This window comes from Pithys albifrons, chromosome 2 (assembly GCF_047495875.1).
Source record: "Pithys albifrons albifrons isolate INPA30051 chromosome 2, PitAlb_v1, whole genome shotgun sequence".
Classification (NCBI taxonomy): domain Eukaryota; kingdom Metazoa; phylum Chordata; class Aves; order Passeriformes; family Thamnophilidae; genus Pithys; species Pithys albifrons.
In genome coordinates, this window is record NC_092459.1 from 67,621,542 (window position 1) to 67,641,533 (window position 19,992).

Sequence of the window (19,992 nt, forward strand, 5' to 3'; positions counted from 1 at the left end):
CATCAAAAAATATCTCCCAGGTGAATTCCTTTACCCAAACTTCAGCACATGCCTAATACAATATCTATCATAAATATCTATTGTACCTATGTTAGAAATCCTTGGAAAACAGAGTTTATAAGTAAAGGGGCTTATCTGTACCTGTCCTATAAAAGTGTCTCATTAATGCAGAACAATAATCCCGGACCTAAATTTTGAAATGTGGAGGTTTTTTAAGTTAAGGACAAAATAATTAATAGAAAATTTGAAGCCTTTACTTACAGAATGGACGACAGACTGGTACTCCTCTCTAAACTTTACCTTATTACTTTTGAAAAAACAAGTATTATACAAGGCATGTTCCCATCTATTAATACTGCAGGGCAGCTAGTTGGAACGGAACAGCTGGTTATACCTAGCAGGGGTATGTTTATCTATTGCCTTGGAAAAGAAAGATTGATTGTTTTCTAAGCTGTAATAGATACTTCCAGCTCTGGAAGTGACATGAATAGGGTGCATCAGGTTCAGCTGTCCCATAGTCTCTCAGACCAAAGCAGCCTGCTGGGCCTTGTCTGGTTTATTGCACATACCTCTGGCTCCTGAGGTTCTGTACAACAGGAAACAGATCACTGCAAGCAAACTCATCTCAGAGCTTCTAAAAATTTTAAACCATCACTTTATTCCAGCTTTAGAATAGCTCATCAGATCAGCCTTTCCCAGCTCAGAACACTTTTGAAGTATTTTTGACACATCTGAGGCCTTGCTGGCCTGATGCTGTCACTCAAGGAAGAGTGAAGAAACACTAAACAGTCCCTGAGATATTTCACATCCTGATGGATGTGAAAATACTATAATGCAAATATTTTTCAGCAATGTATGTCACACATAATTTACATGATGATAGGTGTGACATTTTCTTGGAACTTGTTTAAGATTTACTCTGTAATTCTTAGTAATCTCTTTACAAACATAAATATACAATTTACATTTATAGACTTGAAATGAAAAATGAAATGGTATTTTTATGTCATATATATGTCATTCATACCTCCAAGGCAACAATTTTGACTTGATTAGGCTATACTCAATGAATCTAAATCAGTGGAATTTAGACCTGCTAAGTTAAATTTAAAATCCATGAGGATCTTTATTTTCAGTGCTGTTTTTCACCCTCACCATCAGAAGCCTGTTAAAGCAATCCTTAGGAGAATAAAAGTCAGGGCAAATGAAAAGTAACCAAATCCAGCACCAAATTTCTCAAAATGAAGGGTTGGCTTTGACCAACTGTCACATGAAAGGGAGGAGGGAGACAGAAGTGTAAAGATTTCTAGTCTTAACTGTATTAATATAAAGTTAATAGCTATAAGAGCCCTCGGGATAATCAAAGCTTTATGAACCCAGCACTGTCTGTCGACTAACGGACAGCACACAGACTGGAAAGATTTTTGACTCCCTACGAGGACCACACTTAAGACAGGGAGAAATTATTAGCAATAAGCACCTCCAGAAAAATTAGAACCTTACGAACCCAGCACTGCCTGCCGAACTAGGACAGAACACAGGCTGGAAGGTTTTCTAACCTCTGATATGAGGACCACACTTAAGCCAGAGAGAACTCACCAGCTAAATAAGTGCCTACAGAAAAATTAGAGTCTTATGAACCCAGCACTGCCTGCCAAACTGCTGGAGAGAACACAGACTGGAAGGTTTTCTAACTCTGAGACCACACTTAATAGCTAGAAAAGGACATTCCCTACAACAGCTCCTGAAATAACATTTATTAATACAAATATATTACAGTTATTGGGGGTTTTGCTTTGCTGGTGATAACATTTAGCTGCAAGATTGTATTTATATGATAATAAAAGACCCAAAAGAAACCAGCACAAAACACATCTTACAGAGACAAACACACTAAATTCAAGTTACAATACAGCAATGTATCCCATTTTCACAACGGACAGAAACTAGCAACAAAGAACTACTAACTAAAAACACAGCCACCTAAAACACTTATCTAGACACTCTCTCAATAACATAGGACAATAAAATATCTTGCACACCACTCTCTCTGTAACACAAAAGGAAAGAGCAGAGCTGCTTTTTATCAACACACATGTTGTAAAAGAAACTGCACATTGACAGTAAAGCAAGTTACTGTAGTTGCAAAACAGAGCTGGTCTTGTAAAGTAGGAATAGCAAAGTGTGAAGCAAGTTACTGTAGTTTGTATTAAGGTAGCAAAACACAGTTAGTAAAGGAGATGCTTATAAAATAAGAATCAAAGTAGCTGTTAGCATAAGATGTAAGATAGAATGTATAAAGGAATAAACTTTGTAAGAAAGTAAAGTAAAGTATAGAAAAATAGAAAGCACATGGTCTTCTAACCCCTACATTGTTCCAGGAGGTAGAAGAAGACGGACAAGTTGCAGCAGGTACCTCAACAAAAACATGGCATTTCCCCCTCTCTGTTGCAGTTTAAACTGCATTTCTTTTTATATCTTTTTTTTTCCTTCAGGTGGTTGTGTGACTTAAGTCAATCTTTTGGTGGGGTGATACAGATGCCCAAAGGGGGTAGCTCCTTTGAGCAGTCATAGAAGATATCTCAAAGGGAGGCCATGTCATTTTTTAACACTCCACCCTTTGTTAATCTCATCAGTTTGAAAGCTTTTGTTCTCTGCTGGAGCACCCCTCCAGGGGGCTGAGGCGTCTCCCTCAACCCATCCAGGCTTATCAGGGGCCATCACCCACACCAGCTGAAGCAGTGTTAGTGTCCTGGGCTGAGCTGGCAAAGTGCCAACTGTCCAGGACAGAGTGAAAAGGGTTCCTCCTCCCCCCAACAAGCCAAGGGAAAAAGAAGAGGGAGAGAGGAAAAAAAAACTTTCAAAGCCAGGTCTATGCTGAAACTAACTACATGTATTTATACAGAAAAGAGAAAATTAAGAGGAAACTACAATGTAACACACACTTACACAAGTCATGTATAACAAGAAATAACTTCCCACTTCCCAGTAAACACAAATTCTACCATTTTAACTACAAATCATTCTAGAGAAGTCAATTCTTCAGAGACAGACTTAAGCAAAGAGAAAAGCTAAGAACAAACATTTTACTTCCCTAAGATAACATGATGGTAAGCTAGTACTCCAGGCTTGGGCCTCCCCATCCCTCCTGGGACAGCAGAGTGTCTTGCTGGCACCACAGCTGTGAAGCAACTGAACCAAGCCACACCCACACACCAGCTCTTACCCCTTTTGAGATGATGCAATATGGTATGGAATACAATATTATTGGCTAGAAGGAGTCAGGTATTAGCTAGCTCAGCCCAGCTCAAATCAGCTGACAATCCTAGGCCTAGCTGAACTTTAAAACCTAAGTTTAGGCCCACCTGGCTAAACCCATAACAGTTAGCAACAGCATTGCTGGTCAGGAGCCACAGCTCGGGGACATGGTACTGTCAGCATGGTGGAAAAATCGTCTGATGTTTGCTGAGAAAGGCAGAAGGTTTGTCTTCTCTGAGGTGTGTTCTAATGTGTGTTTTGAATCAAGATGTGTTTTCCCAGACATCAAAACAAAGCTGCATCATACACCTCCTATCTTCTTTACTTGCTGCAGAGATTTGGCTTTACTCTGCAACTCAGCCATCAGCTGCTCACTTCCCTCAGAAAACAGTGAAGTTGTATCAGGGACATACAGGAAACAAAAAATTTGTGGTGAAGAGTAAAGACCAGACCAGTACTGCAAGCAGACAAGAGCTGCAGAGGTTCAAACAAGTCCTGAGTGAGGGCAGCTGACCTGGGCCACAGCTGGGAGGGCTCAGCCACCACCCAGCTGTGCCTGATGGAGCAACAATTAGCCACTCACCAGCTCATTTTGCTCCTTCTTTGCTCTGATTCATGTGTAAGCAGCCCTCTGGGGGGAGAGAGGAGTTGATGGTGGTGGAAAGCTGGGCCAGTGCTTTGCTGTGGAGTGGGAAGGGTGATTGTCTCTTGGAGTTTGAGGGACTGGGGAAGACAGAAAGGATCAGCTTGGTCTAGAATGGGATTAGGAGGGGAGTTCAATTGATGAAGGACAAATTGTGACCCTGTGGCAGGGATTCTCTCCTTAATCTTCAAGAGAAAGAGGGTGAGTAAGGAGTGTCTGATGATATGCCCCTTATCTAAAACACTCAAGTCAAAGCCGAATATAATCTTCTCTGATTGTAAATTCATGTTGTTTGCCACTATGTTGTTGGTCCTTTGTATTTTCAGATGCCAGCACTAATGATTTGTAAGGTTCAATAATGTACAAGAGGGCTCTGGTTTTGGTAACTGCTGTTTTTTTCAGGGGATGAAGTTACAGAAGTAGATGATACACCATTGGGGGTTCCAGAAATTTTCTACTGCTGCAGGGCAAAAATTCAGTCCTTTCAGGGATATGAATCCTTTCAGTAATAGAGATAAAATAAATAGACTGTATTATGATCAAATAATATTGGATTTATAGGTAGCAGTTGGGAATTAATAAAAAATCAAATATTTCAGGAATATTGCATTTTTCTCAAAACAAACCCCAAACAAACCAAGGCCAAAAACTCCCTGGTTTGAAAGAAAGAGCTAGTAAGAATCACCCTTTCTCTGAGTCTGACATTCTTGAAACTGAAACCACCTGGGAGCACTCATAGTTATGAACTTTTCATGATGTGAAAGCTAAAAGACTGTCTATGATTCTAATTTACAGTACTGTAGCAATCAGGTCTGATCCCTCCTAAAACTCCCCTGACAGTCGAGAGTGCTGGGGTTTGGCTCCTTTCTATTTTAAATGTGGATATTTGCAGTACAGGTACTTCAGTGACAGTTCTCAGTTTGCACTAAAGTGGATGGGGAGTAGCCTTTTCAGCTGACTTTTTTACAACTTTGTTATTTTTACTAAAAGAGAGCTGCAGCTCACATCTGGCAACCCCTGAGGCTAACCAGACACTGAGTTTCCCAAAAGCATAGCAGAAGTACAATCTGATGAACCTTTCCTCATCAGTTTTTTATTGAGCGGACATCCAGGGTTTGCCTTGCTGTTGGGCAACCAGGGAGAAGAGTAGGAGAAAGTAGTGTGGGAGTGCTTGTGACTTTAAATGGAAACTTTTATTTGTAACACCTTTGGAAAACAGCAGCTCTGTGTGCATGTTGCTGTTATGCCTCTATTAATAAGAGGCATTTTGAGTTGCATCTGGGTCATAAGCTGGAGGGAGATGCTAAGACCGGTGGGCATTTGCAAAGGAATATTTTCAGCTGAACAGTTGTCTGGCACTGTGGGGCCCAAGTGAAAAGAAGACCCTCAAATTAGTTAGCTTTGTGCAGCTGGGCAGTGCACAGTGCTGCTGCCTTCCCCAGGCTTTGGCTTGATGCTGCTTTGGGCCTGAGGACAGCAGAAGGCTGTGCCGGTTGCCTCCCTCTGAGCCCCTGCTTGCCTCCCTCCCTCCCAGGAGCATCCACAAGGCAGCGATGTAGCTTTCTGCAAGGTAAACTGCCTGAGGCATGTGCTAGACTGAAAAGTGATCTTTGTTTCATTCTGCATTAGCACAGTATATGGGTATCAGTTTGATACAGAGACACAAAATGGATATGTAGGTTGTGAGGTGTTTATTTAGTTCTTATACTTTTTTATCCTCCTTATGAAGACTCCCTCAAAATCTGAAAGCATTTTAGCTCTTTTATATTACCATCCCTCTTGCATACCCTTGAATCATTTCTAGATCAGTGACGGGGCTCCCTTACAGCTCTGACATTACTGCATCTAGAGTGGCTGAGGGAGAGGCAACTGGAAGAGTCTCACTATCATTAAGGGTGAAATATGTGTGTGTGTGACACGGCGTGACACCAGCTGGTTAGCTGTGCAGCTCTCAAGTATGGAGGTGAAAATAAATCTGAGCTAAGCACTCCATACCAAATATAAATTGGTATATGGAATTATACCAGCAATTTTGTAACTTTGGCCACTAGTACTCTTGCATATTGGACCCTTCCCACCATATTTTGAGTTCAAGATGTTCCTTTCAAGGGAAGAGGAATGCAAAGATTTCTGTGAGTAAAGAACAAGAAAGATAAGGGTCGAAAAGCTGGTTTTTCCTCCAGTATAAAGTCAGGTGGGTAAAATGAAGGCTGTGCACTAGAAAGCTGGTGTAATAATTCAAATAATTGGAGAATGGGCTGCCTCTGTTTCTAGGAAGTGCTTCACTGACCAAAGTGATCTCATACTTCATTGTTTTGTGTACAAAGGCTTATTTGGAACATAAAGCCCTACAATAGACTAAATGGGAGACTTCTAATCCTAAGACACTTGAGACTCATGGACTGTTTGAGTTTCGACTTCTGGAGGTTGTCTTGTCCAACACCCCCATCACTCAAGCAGGGTCACCCAGACCCAGTTACCTGGACAGTTTTTAAATATTTCTAAGGATGGAGATTCTACAACCTTTCTGGGCAGCCTATGACAGTGCTTGGAGATTCTCACAGTGAAAAATATTTTCTGATGTTCAGAAGGACCTCCTGTGTTTCAGCTGGTGCCCATTGTCCCTTGTGCTACCATTGAGCATGACTGAAACAAGCCTGGCTTGGTTCTCTGTGCACCCTTCCATAAGGTATTTGTATACACTGATCTCCCTCTCCTCAAGGCTGAAAAGTCCCAGCTCTCTCACCCTTTCCTCAAAGGAGAGATGTTCCAGTCCCCTAATCATTCTCTTCCTTGGTAGTAAAGAGTTAGAAAAGCCATCATTGATGGCAACCTTAGCATATGATTCAGTTTATACATATGAGACACAAACTAGCGAGCAATTAACTTAAGACAGACTACTAAAGACAGCTTCTAACATGCAGAAGCATGAAATAAATGCAGAAAAGAGGTGACTGTTTACTGGATAGTAGTAGACTATTAGCTGAAATAGAGATAACTTTTTTCTTTGGTATGTCTGGACTCTTCAGTCTACAGATTTGACACATGGATTTTTGTTTTAGGTTTTGTTTTTTGAATGAAGCAAAGTTATGTCTCTGTTCCCAGAAGTTGTTTCTGTTAGGAGAGCATCCCTGAAAGTTGTTGATAGTTTTATCATTTAAATGTACTTTGTGAGATATATATATATATATGTGTGTGTGTGTATGTAATGGCATAAAGGATTTTGTTAAGATGGGTTGTAAAAAAAGCAAGTAAAAAATTGTGCTGAATTTAGGTCTGTCTTAAACTATTGCCATTCTTTAAATTTCTTTAAATTGCCCAGTTAAGCCTTTACTCAGTTCCTTGCAGAGTGATTAAGTGCTTACCCATGAAATATCCTGTAAATACTTTGACTTAGATTTCTAACCTTGGATGGCAGTATGCTATTGTGATAAGACTAAAAATATCTCTCAGAAAGACAGAGGTCATAATTGCTGTCATGCATCCATCCTTCCATATTTGCAGCATAAGAAAAACTGGAAATATAAAGCCTCTGGGATTAATTCCTTAAGAAAAACTTTTAAGTACCACAAATTTTGGAGACAAAACCACGAGTATGCATGCACTACTGATGAGAAGGGGATAATTAACATATATAAATATTCACAGACACAGTTCATTGCTTTTACAAAAGATAGGTGTGTAAAAAGATGAAGCGCTAAAACACACCAGAAGCAGGATTAGTATTAGTGGTTTAAGCTCTTCTTGCTTTTCTAGTTTCTTTTCCCTTACATAAACAGGTCTATATAGTCATATGAACCTTCATTTCTAGATGCTGGCTCTCTTCTGGCATAGATAGAGTGAGTGTTTGAGAACCACAGTTTTTGAGTTCTCTCTTTTTTTAATTATTTCTATGTAAAAAATTAATTTACCTTTATCAAGTGCAGTGCCCTTATGGGAAACCTGCAGCCACAATTGGCAAGTGCTTAATGCCTGCAGGTAAATGATCAGGACCCACAGCTAGACTGGAGGCCTGCTTTAGAGTCCTTATAAAAAGAGCATGTCAGAAAAGTCTGTCCGTCTAAAGCCATATCAATACCATTGACTTAGTTTAAATTCAACCTGATTTTTCTTTTTTTGTCTTTTTTTTTTTTTTAATTTTGTGTCTGTGCTGACAACAACAAAGGCAAATTCCTGGCCTAAAATGTACTTAACTACTTCCTGACAACCTAAATATTTGCCTTTTGCTTACACCTTTGTTGCTGCATTAATTTTAAATCTGCTTAAGCCAACTGAAGATGTCATAGGGAGACAGTGGGTTTGTAAACCTATTCCTTGAGTCTTATTAAGGGTATGTGCAGTATAATAGAGTACTGGTGAAATACCAGAGGGAAGGAGAGTCACTCCAAGGCACACACAGACTGGCAGGGTGACTGTATCCTGCCTCTTGTGTGTTGTGAAAGCAAAAAGGTGGAAAGAGTAGCCCACCTACCTATTCCCAAAACATTTTCTAGGGCTTCTTGGGGGACAGAGATTGCAGTAAGGAAACTTCTAGCAAAACTTACTATTTCAGTGCATGGTGCAACTCCTTGCTGCAATTCTAAAGTTTATCAGGATGCTTTACTAACATGTATATTAAATCTGCCAACTCAGCTTTGTCAAATGAAGATATTTGGGGAACTGAAAGGGCAATTAATTCCATGACAGACCTAGTGCTTATATATATAAAAGATGGTTTGTGATGACAGAAAAATAGTGTTTCTTACATGTCCCCACTCACAGAGACATGAATACTGATTGTATTGAATTTAAGCAGTAATTCATGCATAAATTTTTAATGCAGAGTGAGTTCCTATATGGCACTCTAAATACTAAGCTGAAGGCTAAATATAAATGTTTGCAATCTTCAATCGGGAAACTTCAATGGGGATTTTGGAATAGGTAATTGGCCAAATTATTTATCGACTTTGATATGAATGCTTATTCAGTGCTTGGTTCCCTGGAGCCAAAGCAAGAGATAATTGCCCCAGCCTTCAGTCTCTGTTCTTTCTCCTGCTCTAAGATAAGAGCACATTTCTAAGGTGATTATTCCTTAATTACCTGCTTTATGCTGCTAATACCCACCAGATAAACACAACTTTCCTTTTTGAGTGTTGCTCAACAAGAATATTAAGTTGTCCTGGGTTGGCAATGGGGAGCCTAAACTGTGATATTCATTCCCCTTCCCTGCCTTGCCCCATGGTGGGGAGGACAAGGCCAGAGAGTGCCTGATGGGGTGGGAGCCTGGAGGGGCCAGGAGTGCCTCTGCTGAGAGTAGTAACTGCCCATGATGGGGAGCCAGCTCCATGGAGGTACTGAGGCAGTTGGTGTAGGAACCAGTTGTGACTTTTTTTTTCTCCATTTTATTTTGTTGTTTCGTAAATGTTTATTACACTCTCATTGGTATATCCCTGTCCTGTCATACACAGTTGTCTCCAGTGTGCATATGTATAAATATATACATATATAATAACTGAAATAATGCCATATCATCTTGTGTTTTGCTACTTGAGGCACTTCTTATTCAAAGGGTAGTCTCAGGACTGATTTTTTAGATGTGCTTCATTATAGTATTATTTCTGATTTTTGCTTTGTTAATTCAGGTGGTCTAGGAAGGGGTTGGTAATAGGTGTGGAATATCTTGGTTTTAATCAGATAACATAATTTTTTGCTAGGTATATACTGTTTCTAATACTACTATTAGAAACTAGAAAAAAACCCCTCATTTTCTTAAGCATCCATCTATATCAGCTATTCAGGCAAAAATATGCTGAGCAAAAATTGCTGTCATTAAGTAAACTGCCATATTTTATCCAGTCTCTGTGGAAATGGATGTGCTATAATCTTGTCTTCCCTTTGCAACTGGGTTAAAAACTAGCAATGCAGCAACTGCAGACAAGGCTGACAGGCTTAAGCTTCAGTATGTATGGGGATGTATTTTCCAAACATCTTTGAAAGGTGTGATGATTTCTTTCTGGTTTGGTTTACATTGAACCAGAAAGAGCCCTAAAATCAGCACTGTACTGAAAAGATCACATTTGAGGGTGTTTGTAATGGGCTTTTAAGAAACGTAACTTAGTTGTGTTTAATGACATTGTTTTATTCATCAAGCTTTTATTTAAGTCAGACTTTCTAAGAGGCTTTCAATGGCAGCTTTGCTTTGGGCAGAGAAATTGAAAGCATGTTGGTTTTGTCCACTTGGTAGTAATTTCTAAGGTACAGGAGATGTCATAAATAATAAAGTGAGCAACAACACTGACAAGCTTATAGAATTTTTAGTTAAAACACCAAGTCTAATTTGATTTTTGGTTGGTTTTTTTTTCTTAATGTTCAAATGCTGATTATCTCTGAACATGCAAATGGAAGAAGCCAATCAAACCCACATGTGAGTCAATGCCTGGTAAAGCAAGGCTTGAAGAAGAGAAGATAGATATTTCCTAAAATACCACTCATTTATCTCCTAATCCCAGTTTTCTAAATAATGTTACAAGTGCTGTGATTTGCAGGAAAGAGAACCAAACTGTCTGCAGTAACAAAAATGTAAATAGTTATCAGAAGAATTTCTTTGTCAAATGCTACCAAGCTCTGTGTTAAATGGGTTAACCTGGAAATCAGCAGCCTCATCTATCACCTGCTGCCTTGTCCATGAATGCTTGTGTGTTGGCCTAGGGCAGAGTACTCTGGTGGCAAAGGAAGGGTGCACAACACTGATCTGCAGATCGAAGGGAGTTACTGTTCCCTCTTATCTGGGGATAATGTGGCTGGGGTGCTGTGTCCAGCTTTGGACACCTAGCTCCATCCCTTGCCACCAACTGGGTAGCACAATCTGCATTCTGAGAAATCAGAGAAGAGCTCAAAATCCAAAATAATTCTCTTCCACTGCAGCTATCACTATTTTTTTCACAGCAAACAAGCAGACATTTGGGGCAGGAAAAAATTGCCAGTGTAGGCAGCAGATTGATGAATACTATGGTATATCTTGTTTGTATCTAAAGTCTGGCTCATATTTCATAATAAACTAAATTGTTATTTTAATAGTTTACTGCTATTTCAACTGGCTTTACTTTTCAGCCAGCAAGAATCATCTGTATAGAAATTGGGATTTAGGAGATGAAATAAAATTGTTAGTCTGCTCATGTTTCAGCCTCTCAAGTATTCTATTTGTTCACATCTGTATTTTTATAGAAAATTGATAAGTGCTGTAATTACAGCCTGCTGAAAGCAAGTAGGTCAGAGCTATGCTTTCCATTCCAGAGGGGCTACTGGCACTGGAGAGACAGAAATACAGATGGATGGTTTTTCTTGTCTGTTTTTTGCTGCCATTCATCAGACTCCACACTGAAATACTTTCAGAGGTACTAAACAAAATCAGACAAGGCTCCTGAATTTAAAAGGTCCTTCTCTACCTATTTATTGTATTGCTCTTGCAAAAGATTTTTTTTTTTAGAACATCACGCATGAACTACACTAACTGTTGAGGGAAAATTTCATAAGAATTCAGTGAAAATTTCATCACATAGATGACTGAGGAGCTGGTGAGGGGAGAGACCTTGCCAGACCTCCACCTCACAAAAAAGGAAGAATGGCTAAGGGATGTGAAGATTGAAGGCTGCCGTAGCTGCAGTGACCAGGAGATAGCAGAGTTCAGGATTCCAAAAAGATTAAGGCAAAAAGCAGGATGGCACCCCTGGGCCTCAGGAGAGCAGACTTTGGCCTGTTTGGGGGCTGAGAAGAATATAGAGATACTGCCCAATTCTGCAGGGATAGGGTTAGGAAAGCTAAAGCCTGATGAGGGATATGAAAGGTGACAAGAATGACTCTGACAAGGATATGAGCATAAAAGGCTGACTGGGGAAAACATGGGCCTGCTGGTGAAGAACATGTGGTGACAAAGGGCACAGAAAAGCCTGAGGTACTGAATCTCTTCTTTATCTCAGCCATTACTGGTAAGACTGACCTTCAGAGAGCTCAAGTTCCTGAGACCAGAGGGGAAGAAGTCTGAGACAAGGGATATTTCTTCCTCCTTGGTGGAGGAGGATCAGGTCAGGAAACTTAAGAAACTTAAAAAACCGGGATGTACTGAACAAGCTGTCCATAGTATCTGATGGGACATATCCATGAGTGCTGTGGGAACTGCTTGATATAGTTACAAGACTATCTTATCTTTGGAAGGTCATGGGGAACAGACGAAGATACCAAAGACTGGGAAGTAAATGCCACTCTGACCTTCAGGAATGAGGATCTGCATAACCCTTAACCTTCCTCACTCTTTTTTGCATTTAAATCAGTGACGTGGATTATCGGTGGCAGTCACTATTGTATCTTCTGCTCATTCTCTTATTTGTTAATCTATAAAATTTCAACTGTGGGTTAGGTACCAGTTGCACTTTACAAACATTTAGATAAGCACAAGTGCCATGATCTGCTCATCATAAAAATAGTCTTTCAACAAGGAAATTGCCACCTTTATTGAAGAAAAATGAATGGGTTTGCTGCCTGTTTTTGCAGGGCCAGGATTACACCCTAAGTGTTCTGCCTTGTAGTCATGTGCACTATCCACTGGACTTCCACTGCACCTGGGCTGGGATTCAGAAAGGTTATAGTATTTCATAAAAATGTTACATATTTCCATATAAAATTCAGAAGACCTATCACAGTCTTTCTCATATGTGTGGTCTTTCTCCTAACTCCATTAAATCTAACTTACGAGAAACAGCACTGGTAATGGATGCTGTCCCTTCCTCTACTTTTCCTGATTTTTCAAAATAAATTTAATCCTGGGCAAAGAGGTATTAGATACAGCAAAAGGAATTTCATTGTATGCAGATGAGGTGTTGCTGCCATGTGGTTTCCTTTGTTGTTGGGTTTTTTTATCTTTTTAATAACCAGCTCACCTCTTCCAGCTGATACTAGTTACCTTAGTTGATGATTCTCTACTGCTTTATTTCTTAGAAAGATGGGATCTACCTTCAGAAATTATATTTGTAAGCTCTAGACATATTTCTTTTAGCTAATTACCCCAGTCTCTCCTTCCACAGCCAGCAAATAAGTAATTCTAAAGTATAGTTTTTCCAAGGTAAATATTAGTTATTAGAGGTGAGTGTACTGGATTTGCACAGCAAGGTTCTAGTAGTGGGGGCCACAGCTTCTCTGAGAAGCTGCCAGAAGCTTTCCCCATGTCTGACACAGCCAATGCCAGTTGGCTCCAATTAAGTAATTGGTGAGTGATCTCTCCTGTCCTTATCTCAACTCATGAGCTTTCATTGTATTTTCTCTGCCCTGTCCAGTTGAGGACAGGAGTGACAGAGTGGCTTTGGTGGCCAGGGTCAAAACACCACAGTCAGAAAATCAGACATTTTCAAAGTGTTTCTCTGACTGTATAACGACAGTGATGAAAACGAGCATGAATAGTTTAATCTGTAAATACTGTGTTTCATAGATGACAATGAGATAGGACAGACAGCTAAGCATAGACACTAAGGTGGGTTTTGGGTTTTTTCATGTTTTTTTTTTCTCCTGTCTTTAAGACTGGCACATAGTAATTCTATGTGGCTCTCCTGACTTCTCACTTTTAATAACATACTAACATAGAGCAGGTTTCAGTTTAAATACCTCCATTTTGGCTGCACCAGTTTGCTGTGGTGCTGGGATGCCTAGAAAAATGAGCTGAAACAGCCCACTCCTGGCAGCTCCTCTACTGCTATCTCAGAGGTGTTTAGAAAAGCAGCTGATGAAAACACTACACCACCTCTTCTGAAAGTGGTTGCCACACTTGCATGTAGTTGTTCTTTCTAATGCATAAACTTAAGTTTCAAAGACTTTAATTTTTGCTGGCACAACATGAAAGCTTAAGTGGCACTAAAGACAGAAGATACACTTCCAGACATGAGCCAAGGATGATTTCACCTTTCCTGGCCACAAAAACATTGCTTGAGGAACGCAGCATATGGCTGATGATTAGTGAGAGCTTTCTTGCTTGTAAGATGAAAGAGATCTCTTCCTGCTCAAATATTTTTTTCCAGTAAAAGTTGAGGCCTTTTTCATACCCCACTGTTATTAATTTACACCTTGTCAGGATCCGTAAGACTGATTTTATTGCTGTTGTTGTGGGAACAGAATTCTCAGCCATATGGCATGACATCTTCATTTCTGCTTGACAGGAGACAGGATCCATTATTCAGTTTTGCAGTGCTGCAAATGTTTACATTTGGGAAGGTTTTTCTTAGGGAAACTCCACAGAGAAGAAGAGAAGGAAATATATACATATAATGAACGGAGACTCTCCAAATGGTAACTTGTACTGTAAATGCTTAAAAGAAAATTTTGGCTTTTTGTATAAAACCAAAGCTTGCCCATTATAAAAATACATTTTGAATTTGACTCAATTTAGCTTGTCTCCCCACCTGCCCCTCATTTTTCAACTGCAGAAATAGCAGAAGGGAGGACAGAACCACTGACCCAGGACAGTTAGGTGACAGGAATTGTCTTGTGCACACTGAGAGTGTGTGCCCAATATCTCTAACATAGTGGGACTGGTGTCTCATAATCTATCTTGTTTATAAAGAGTTGAACATCTGAGGAGTCTTTTCTTGGTCTGAAAAGAAATAATACCACCCCTACTAGGATGACTGTTTCATAGTGGAAGTTCACCTGAAGTCCTAGTAGCAGAGGAACTTCTGCACTCTGATTTTAATTAGATGCATCAATCTTGCATCTTCTCTGAGAAAATTAACTGATCTGTTAGTAATGTTTCAGCTCAAGGGTGTTTTGTATTAAAAATTAAAACAAATATGCTATCAACTACCCCTGTTCATTCTGAGCTGTGCAGGAGGGTGTCTTTCCTGATGATATGGATAGGTATGCATTTTGGGCTGAGACCTAATTCTTCTCAGGAAAAATTATCATGTTGGCTTTCTTTAGCCTAACAAAATAAAAGCTCAGAGGCTGGTTAGTGCTTAAAGGAAAACATTGTGTGGAGAAGCAAGGGTGTGCTTACTGCTGTTGTGCATTAAGGACCACAGGTGGCCATGCCCTTCCCCTGTGTCCTTCCCCAGATCCCTCAAGAAAAGCTCTGAGGAGAAGTCGGAGCCATTCTTTCCCCTACAAGGACCAGGACCTTCATGGCACAGCACTGAAACATGATTTTTAAGCTGAGAGTACCTTCCTCACAGGTGACAGCTCTGGCACTTACTACCTTAACAATCAAGGTACTGAGGGTGGAAGCTGTAGATAAGAGCACTTTCATAAATTGTTCTCAAAGTCAGGCCCTGGTACTGACCCAGACCCCACGTCTGCTGCCTTCAACTGTACAAAAGTATCATTAAATTGCTTACTTTTTAAAATGATGGATTGGGTGGTTTAATACATTCTTAAATCCAGCAGTCTTCTCCTCTTTGACACATATATTATTCTAAATACACAACTTCATATATAGTTATTTCTATAATTAAATTCCTTGTTAACTGCTGAATCACTTAAATACCATGTGAAAAACATGATCTTTCCTTACAACTAATTTGTGAAGCATCCTTTCACAAACTGAGGAAAAAGGTCACTACTTTGACACTTATGTTTGACAGCTGTTAGAGTTGAAAAAAACACAACGAAACAAAACCCAACAACTAAACATGAAAATAGTGCCAACTATTACTGTAAGGAAACAGAATTGTTAGGATTTGCGACTTCTGTTCTCCTTTATGCATAGTAATTCTAACACAGCCATTAACACAATTTACATTAATGCAAATACCTAAAATCACCACGTGGTAGAAAGTATTTCCTGACTGAATACCTAAAGCTTCAGCTGAGATGTTGACTAATGCCACCAAAACATGAAGACTAATTTACAGTTCTCATAATTGACAGGGCTTCATGCATTATTGCTGTTTTGTAATACATTTATATAATATTTTAAAAATAAAAGTAATCTGCTTCTCAGTGATCAAATTTACTGTCTGTCATGAAACTGAGGATTCCAGACTAAATCACTAAAGATGGAAAACTGAATAAACTATGCAAGATTTCTGGGGAAAAAGCACTGCTTAATCTCATTTATATAAATCCGAAGCATACTGAGAAAGACTAGCCTATAGGAATTGACTATTGTGTTTAACACTGTTGTGTTAAATTTCTTCAGAACAAAATTTTTAGCATTTAGCAATGAGGTATGTCATCCTTGAAGACCTCAAAAGTTGGAAGAACTCCATACTTTTATTCATGTTACTGCAATATATATCTTATATTTATTATTGTCTCAGAGGAAGAATGTTACAATGTAGTGTTTGAAGCAGCATTTACTTGGCAGCAGAGGACAAAGGATGCATACAAACACAGGCAGAAAAACAACTTTATACATAACCTCATATTCAGAACAAAAAATAAATCCCACCAAATTCACTACAGAGTTTTTATACTTATGTCAGGGAATATTTTTAGGGATTCTTTGCCTAGAGAATAATGTAGCTTGATAAAAGCAAAATACTTTGCAGAGAACAGAATATAAAGCTATTTCCAATACTACGTTATGAAGATAGGTCTGAGGTAGAAAGGCAGTCATGGCTTTCCTCTTCTGTAAAATGTGGGGCTTCTTCTCAGAAAAACTACACTACATTTTAATAGCTGAAGCATTTGTAGGAGCCATTTCTCTTCCCACCTTGACAATTTTGCTCCACTTAAGAGTAATACTTGGCATTTCTACTGAGCTTTTCAGACACTAACTAAGCAAGTCCTACATCACCTTTGAGAGTTAAGTACTATCATCCCCATTTTACAGATGGGAAAACAGAGGCAGAGTGGTTAAATAATTTGTCAAAGGATTCAGAAAGAACTGGCACTGGTGCCAACAGTAGAAGGTGGGCAACACTGTGCCTGACTCACTCTTGAGCAGCAGTAGTTCAGGAGTGAATGCTGTGGGTGCAGGACAGTCTAGTTGGCAAAACTTCACAAAAAATACTAGAAATTCCTGACTTGCTGTTTTAATGTTCTCTAGTATTTTTCAGCAGCAGTAGAGAATTTACAACTCTTTCAACATCATTTTGAGATAGTTTTTTTGTCCTTCACTATTAATTAAGAACAACAGTTTTGTTTCTCTCTACTTACATGAAAGATATTGCATGTAGTTTTACCAATTAAAGGTATGTCCTGGAATTAAAGCAAGTGTCCATGCAGCACTGTAAACTGTAAAGGCATTAAATGATAATTTTAACACTATATATCAGCTGATCAGTGACATAACTTTCCCATAATTATCCTTACCAAAAGAACATAAATAAATTACTTCAAAGATAAGGATGATTTGCAAGATTACAATACCAAATGATAATATCTAAGTCCATTGAAGTTTTGGAGAAAGTTCTGTCACTAATAGTATTGGAAAGGGCTTTCTAATTGTCTCTTCACTTCCAAGAGGCAGACAAAAGAAGGGGGTCTCACAGAAATGAGGTTTACTTCATAGACTCTAAATTCCAAAACTTGAAGCAAGTTTGGCACAGCAGGGAACAGCAAAGCTTTGTCTCTGTTCTGAACAAAGTTGGGAAAGATTACACTAACTTAGATGTTACTAAAACCAACTTAAGCTATCAACTAAGTCCTCTTTTTAGCTATCTCCTGATTAAAAGTAAAGTAAGGCTTAAAAAATAATCCTCCAGATGGAGTGTGTTGGCTGGAAATAACTAAAAGAAAGCTAAAAGTACCATTTAGGTACACAAAAATGATGATTACAACTTGAAATGAGAGTTTACCTTGTTGAATTAAAATACTGTAACTTGCATCCAACAGCAGTTTTTGTTAACCAGTAACAATAATGCAGATTATGGGAACTTCATATGTCAATGTTGAAAATAATATAGGATATTTTCTGAAATCTGTGTGGTCAGATGGTTAGCATATAAATAATCAGTACAGAATATTACATGTGTGAGAATATAACTGAGTACTTTACAATGCAAAAGCAAAGAGCTGAAAGGAATGTATAAATGTAACGTTTTGCTCCATACTCCTTATGCAGTTCTCTTTACGATTATCAAAAAGAATGTATATAAAGCCCCTGCCCCTTTTCCCCTGGCTGTATATTTATACAAATCAGTGACAAATATTCCACTGCTCGTTAATTTACAGTTGCATAGAAAGGGAAGAAGGAAAAAAAAAGCTATTATAAAAACAACATCCTCATCTTTGGGTATTCAGTGTTTTTACTATTTCAAGTTGAACATGCAGTCAGAGCAAACAGCATGTTCCAGGGTCCCATGCAGCCTTCTGATGAAGCGGAACTCGCGGTCGGTAGGTTGTAGAAAAGGGCTGTACTGCATATCAGGAAGCACTGGTTGACATCCAAATGAACACTTCACATTGCCTGCCATGATGAGAAACAACCACATCAGTACCATATTAACTCACAGAGAAACTTCTAACTACTCTGGGCTCATTCAGTTAAGGACTGTAATGTCATCTTACAAAATGTCTGTATTTTAAAAATCTAGATGTATTGGCCCAAAACTCAGCAAACCACTGAGGCATACAGTTAAAAGAAATCTAATTTTACAATATTGCAGTGTTTAACATTCTCAGTGAGTGAGACCCAGAAGTTGTTAATCTACAGAGCAATAACTCTTATAGACTCTTCCTGTTCTGCAAATATACAAAGAAAAAAGTTTAGGCAACCTATCTGAAGCCTAAGTAAAAAATGGAGATTATACAGACTGTAGACTTGGCCCCTTCAAATGTGAAACTTATTTCTAGGCTCTTGTTTCAGGAGTCTGCTCTTGAAGAGACAAATGTGCCCTCTCTAATGATTCTGGAAGGGTAGATCCGCAAAGAGACTATGTGAGACACATCCTGTATCTAAAAACATAATCAAATGTTTTTCTAGGAAGATTAGTATTATTCACTGATAACACTGAAAGCTATCTCTGTTCTTGCTTAGAGGAAGGATCTCTGAAAAAAGCCCCAACCCCAAACTAGTTTAATTCACTAATGTATCAAGAGACTAAAACAGAAAAATCTGAGTTTACTGAGTACAGGGCCTCATTCATCTCATTCTCTCTAGGAATTCTAGTTTTGAAGGACAATCCTACTTTCTCAGATGCTACAATCCATGAAAGTCTTTGCAGAAAATAGTTCTGATTTTTCAGATATTCATTCTGGAGAGGTCTGGCCTTGTAAATGGGATTAATGGACAAGGTGGAGTAATCTGAGGAAGTAAAGAGACTTTTTCCCAACCACTTAATTCTTCTGAAGTCTCACACAGCAATTTGTGGTAGTTTAAAAATCTTATTTAACAATGAAACTTTGAAAGAACTCCACAATGATGCAGAATAATCTTCTGTCATACATCGGCTCCAATAGCAACCTAAACCTATAGCAATTGTTTTTCCTATTTCCATTACTTATAACAGTAATTTAGCTGATAATTCATACCAGTCATATTTTCAAGAACAAGTATCTAAATATGAGGTTGTTTTCCACATTTTTGTGAACTCTGAAAGCAGTCAGATTTCTGCTTTGGGTTTGTGAAGTGGTTGCCTGTTGGGAGAAGGCAGCTTAATCTAATGCCTAAGGTGCTGTGTGGCTCCTAATCCTTGTCCACCGGTGCCCATGGATCCTCAGACTGGAGCTATGGGCACCAGGGCACAAGGACATTTGGATGTCTTTGCAAGAGCCAGCTTTGAACTTCCAGGCTGAGGCTGGCTGGTAGCTAATTGGCCCTGATATATGCAATCTGATTCCATCCAGTCAGCAATGTAGAACTGCACACCATAGTACCTTTGCTAATGCCTAAACAGGTAGAAATTTTGTATTACCTGTGTAATGCTAGAATTTGGCTTTCCTGTCAAACCAGTCTAGTTTCCAAACAGATATCTAGTAAAGATATAGAAAAAACCCCACCCCAGCCACTTTTGTCTTAATGAAACTTTTCCACTTGCTTTACTGTGTTTCCAGTGACTATACAAGTATGTAAACATGCCTCATACCTGTGGTCTGCCAGTGAAATTTGCTGCAAATAGAAAAAAAAGTTAGACATTTACACGATTCTGCATCTTGACAGTTTAAAAACAAAGCTTTTATCAAGAAAATAT

The 19,992-nt window shown here is 39.0% G+C and overlaps 1 protein-coding gene across 10 annotated transcripts in view; it reads right to left on the reverse strand.

The window, feature by feature from the left end:
* Positions 1–16,247: 16,247 nt before the first annotated feature.
* UTRN (utrophin) overlaps positions 16,248–19,992 on the reverse strand; it is a 386,042-nt gene continuing 382,297 nt past the window's right edge. For all 10 annotated transcript variants that reach the window (XM_071549382.1, XM_071549384.1, XM_071549380.1 and 7 more), the window contains 2 exons: positions 19,888–19,910; positions 16,248–18,269 (listed from right to left, as the gene is read on the reverse strand). In XM_071549382.1, coding sequence (XP_071405483.1) covers positions 18,261–18,269; positions 19,888–19,910 — 32 coding nt within the window. In that variant the 3' untranslated portion in view covers positions 16,248–18,260. The remainder of the gene's footprint in view (positions 18,270–19,887; positions 19,911–19,992) is intronic.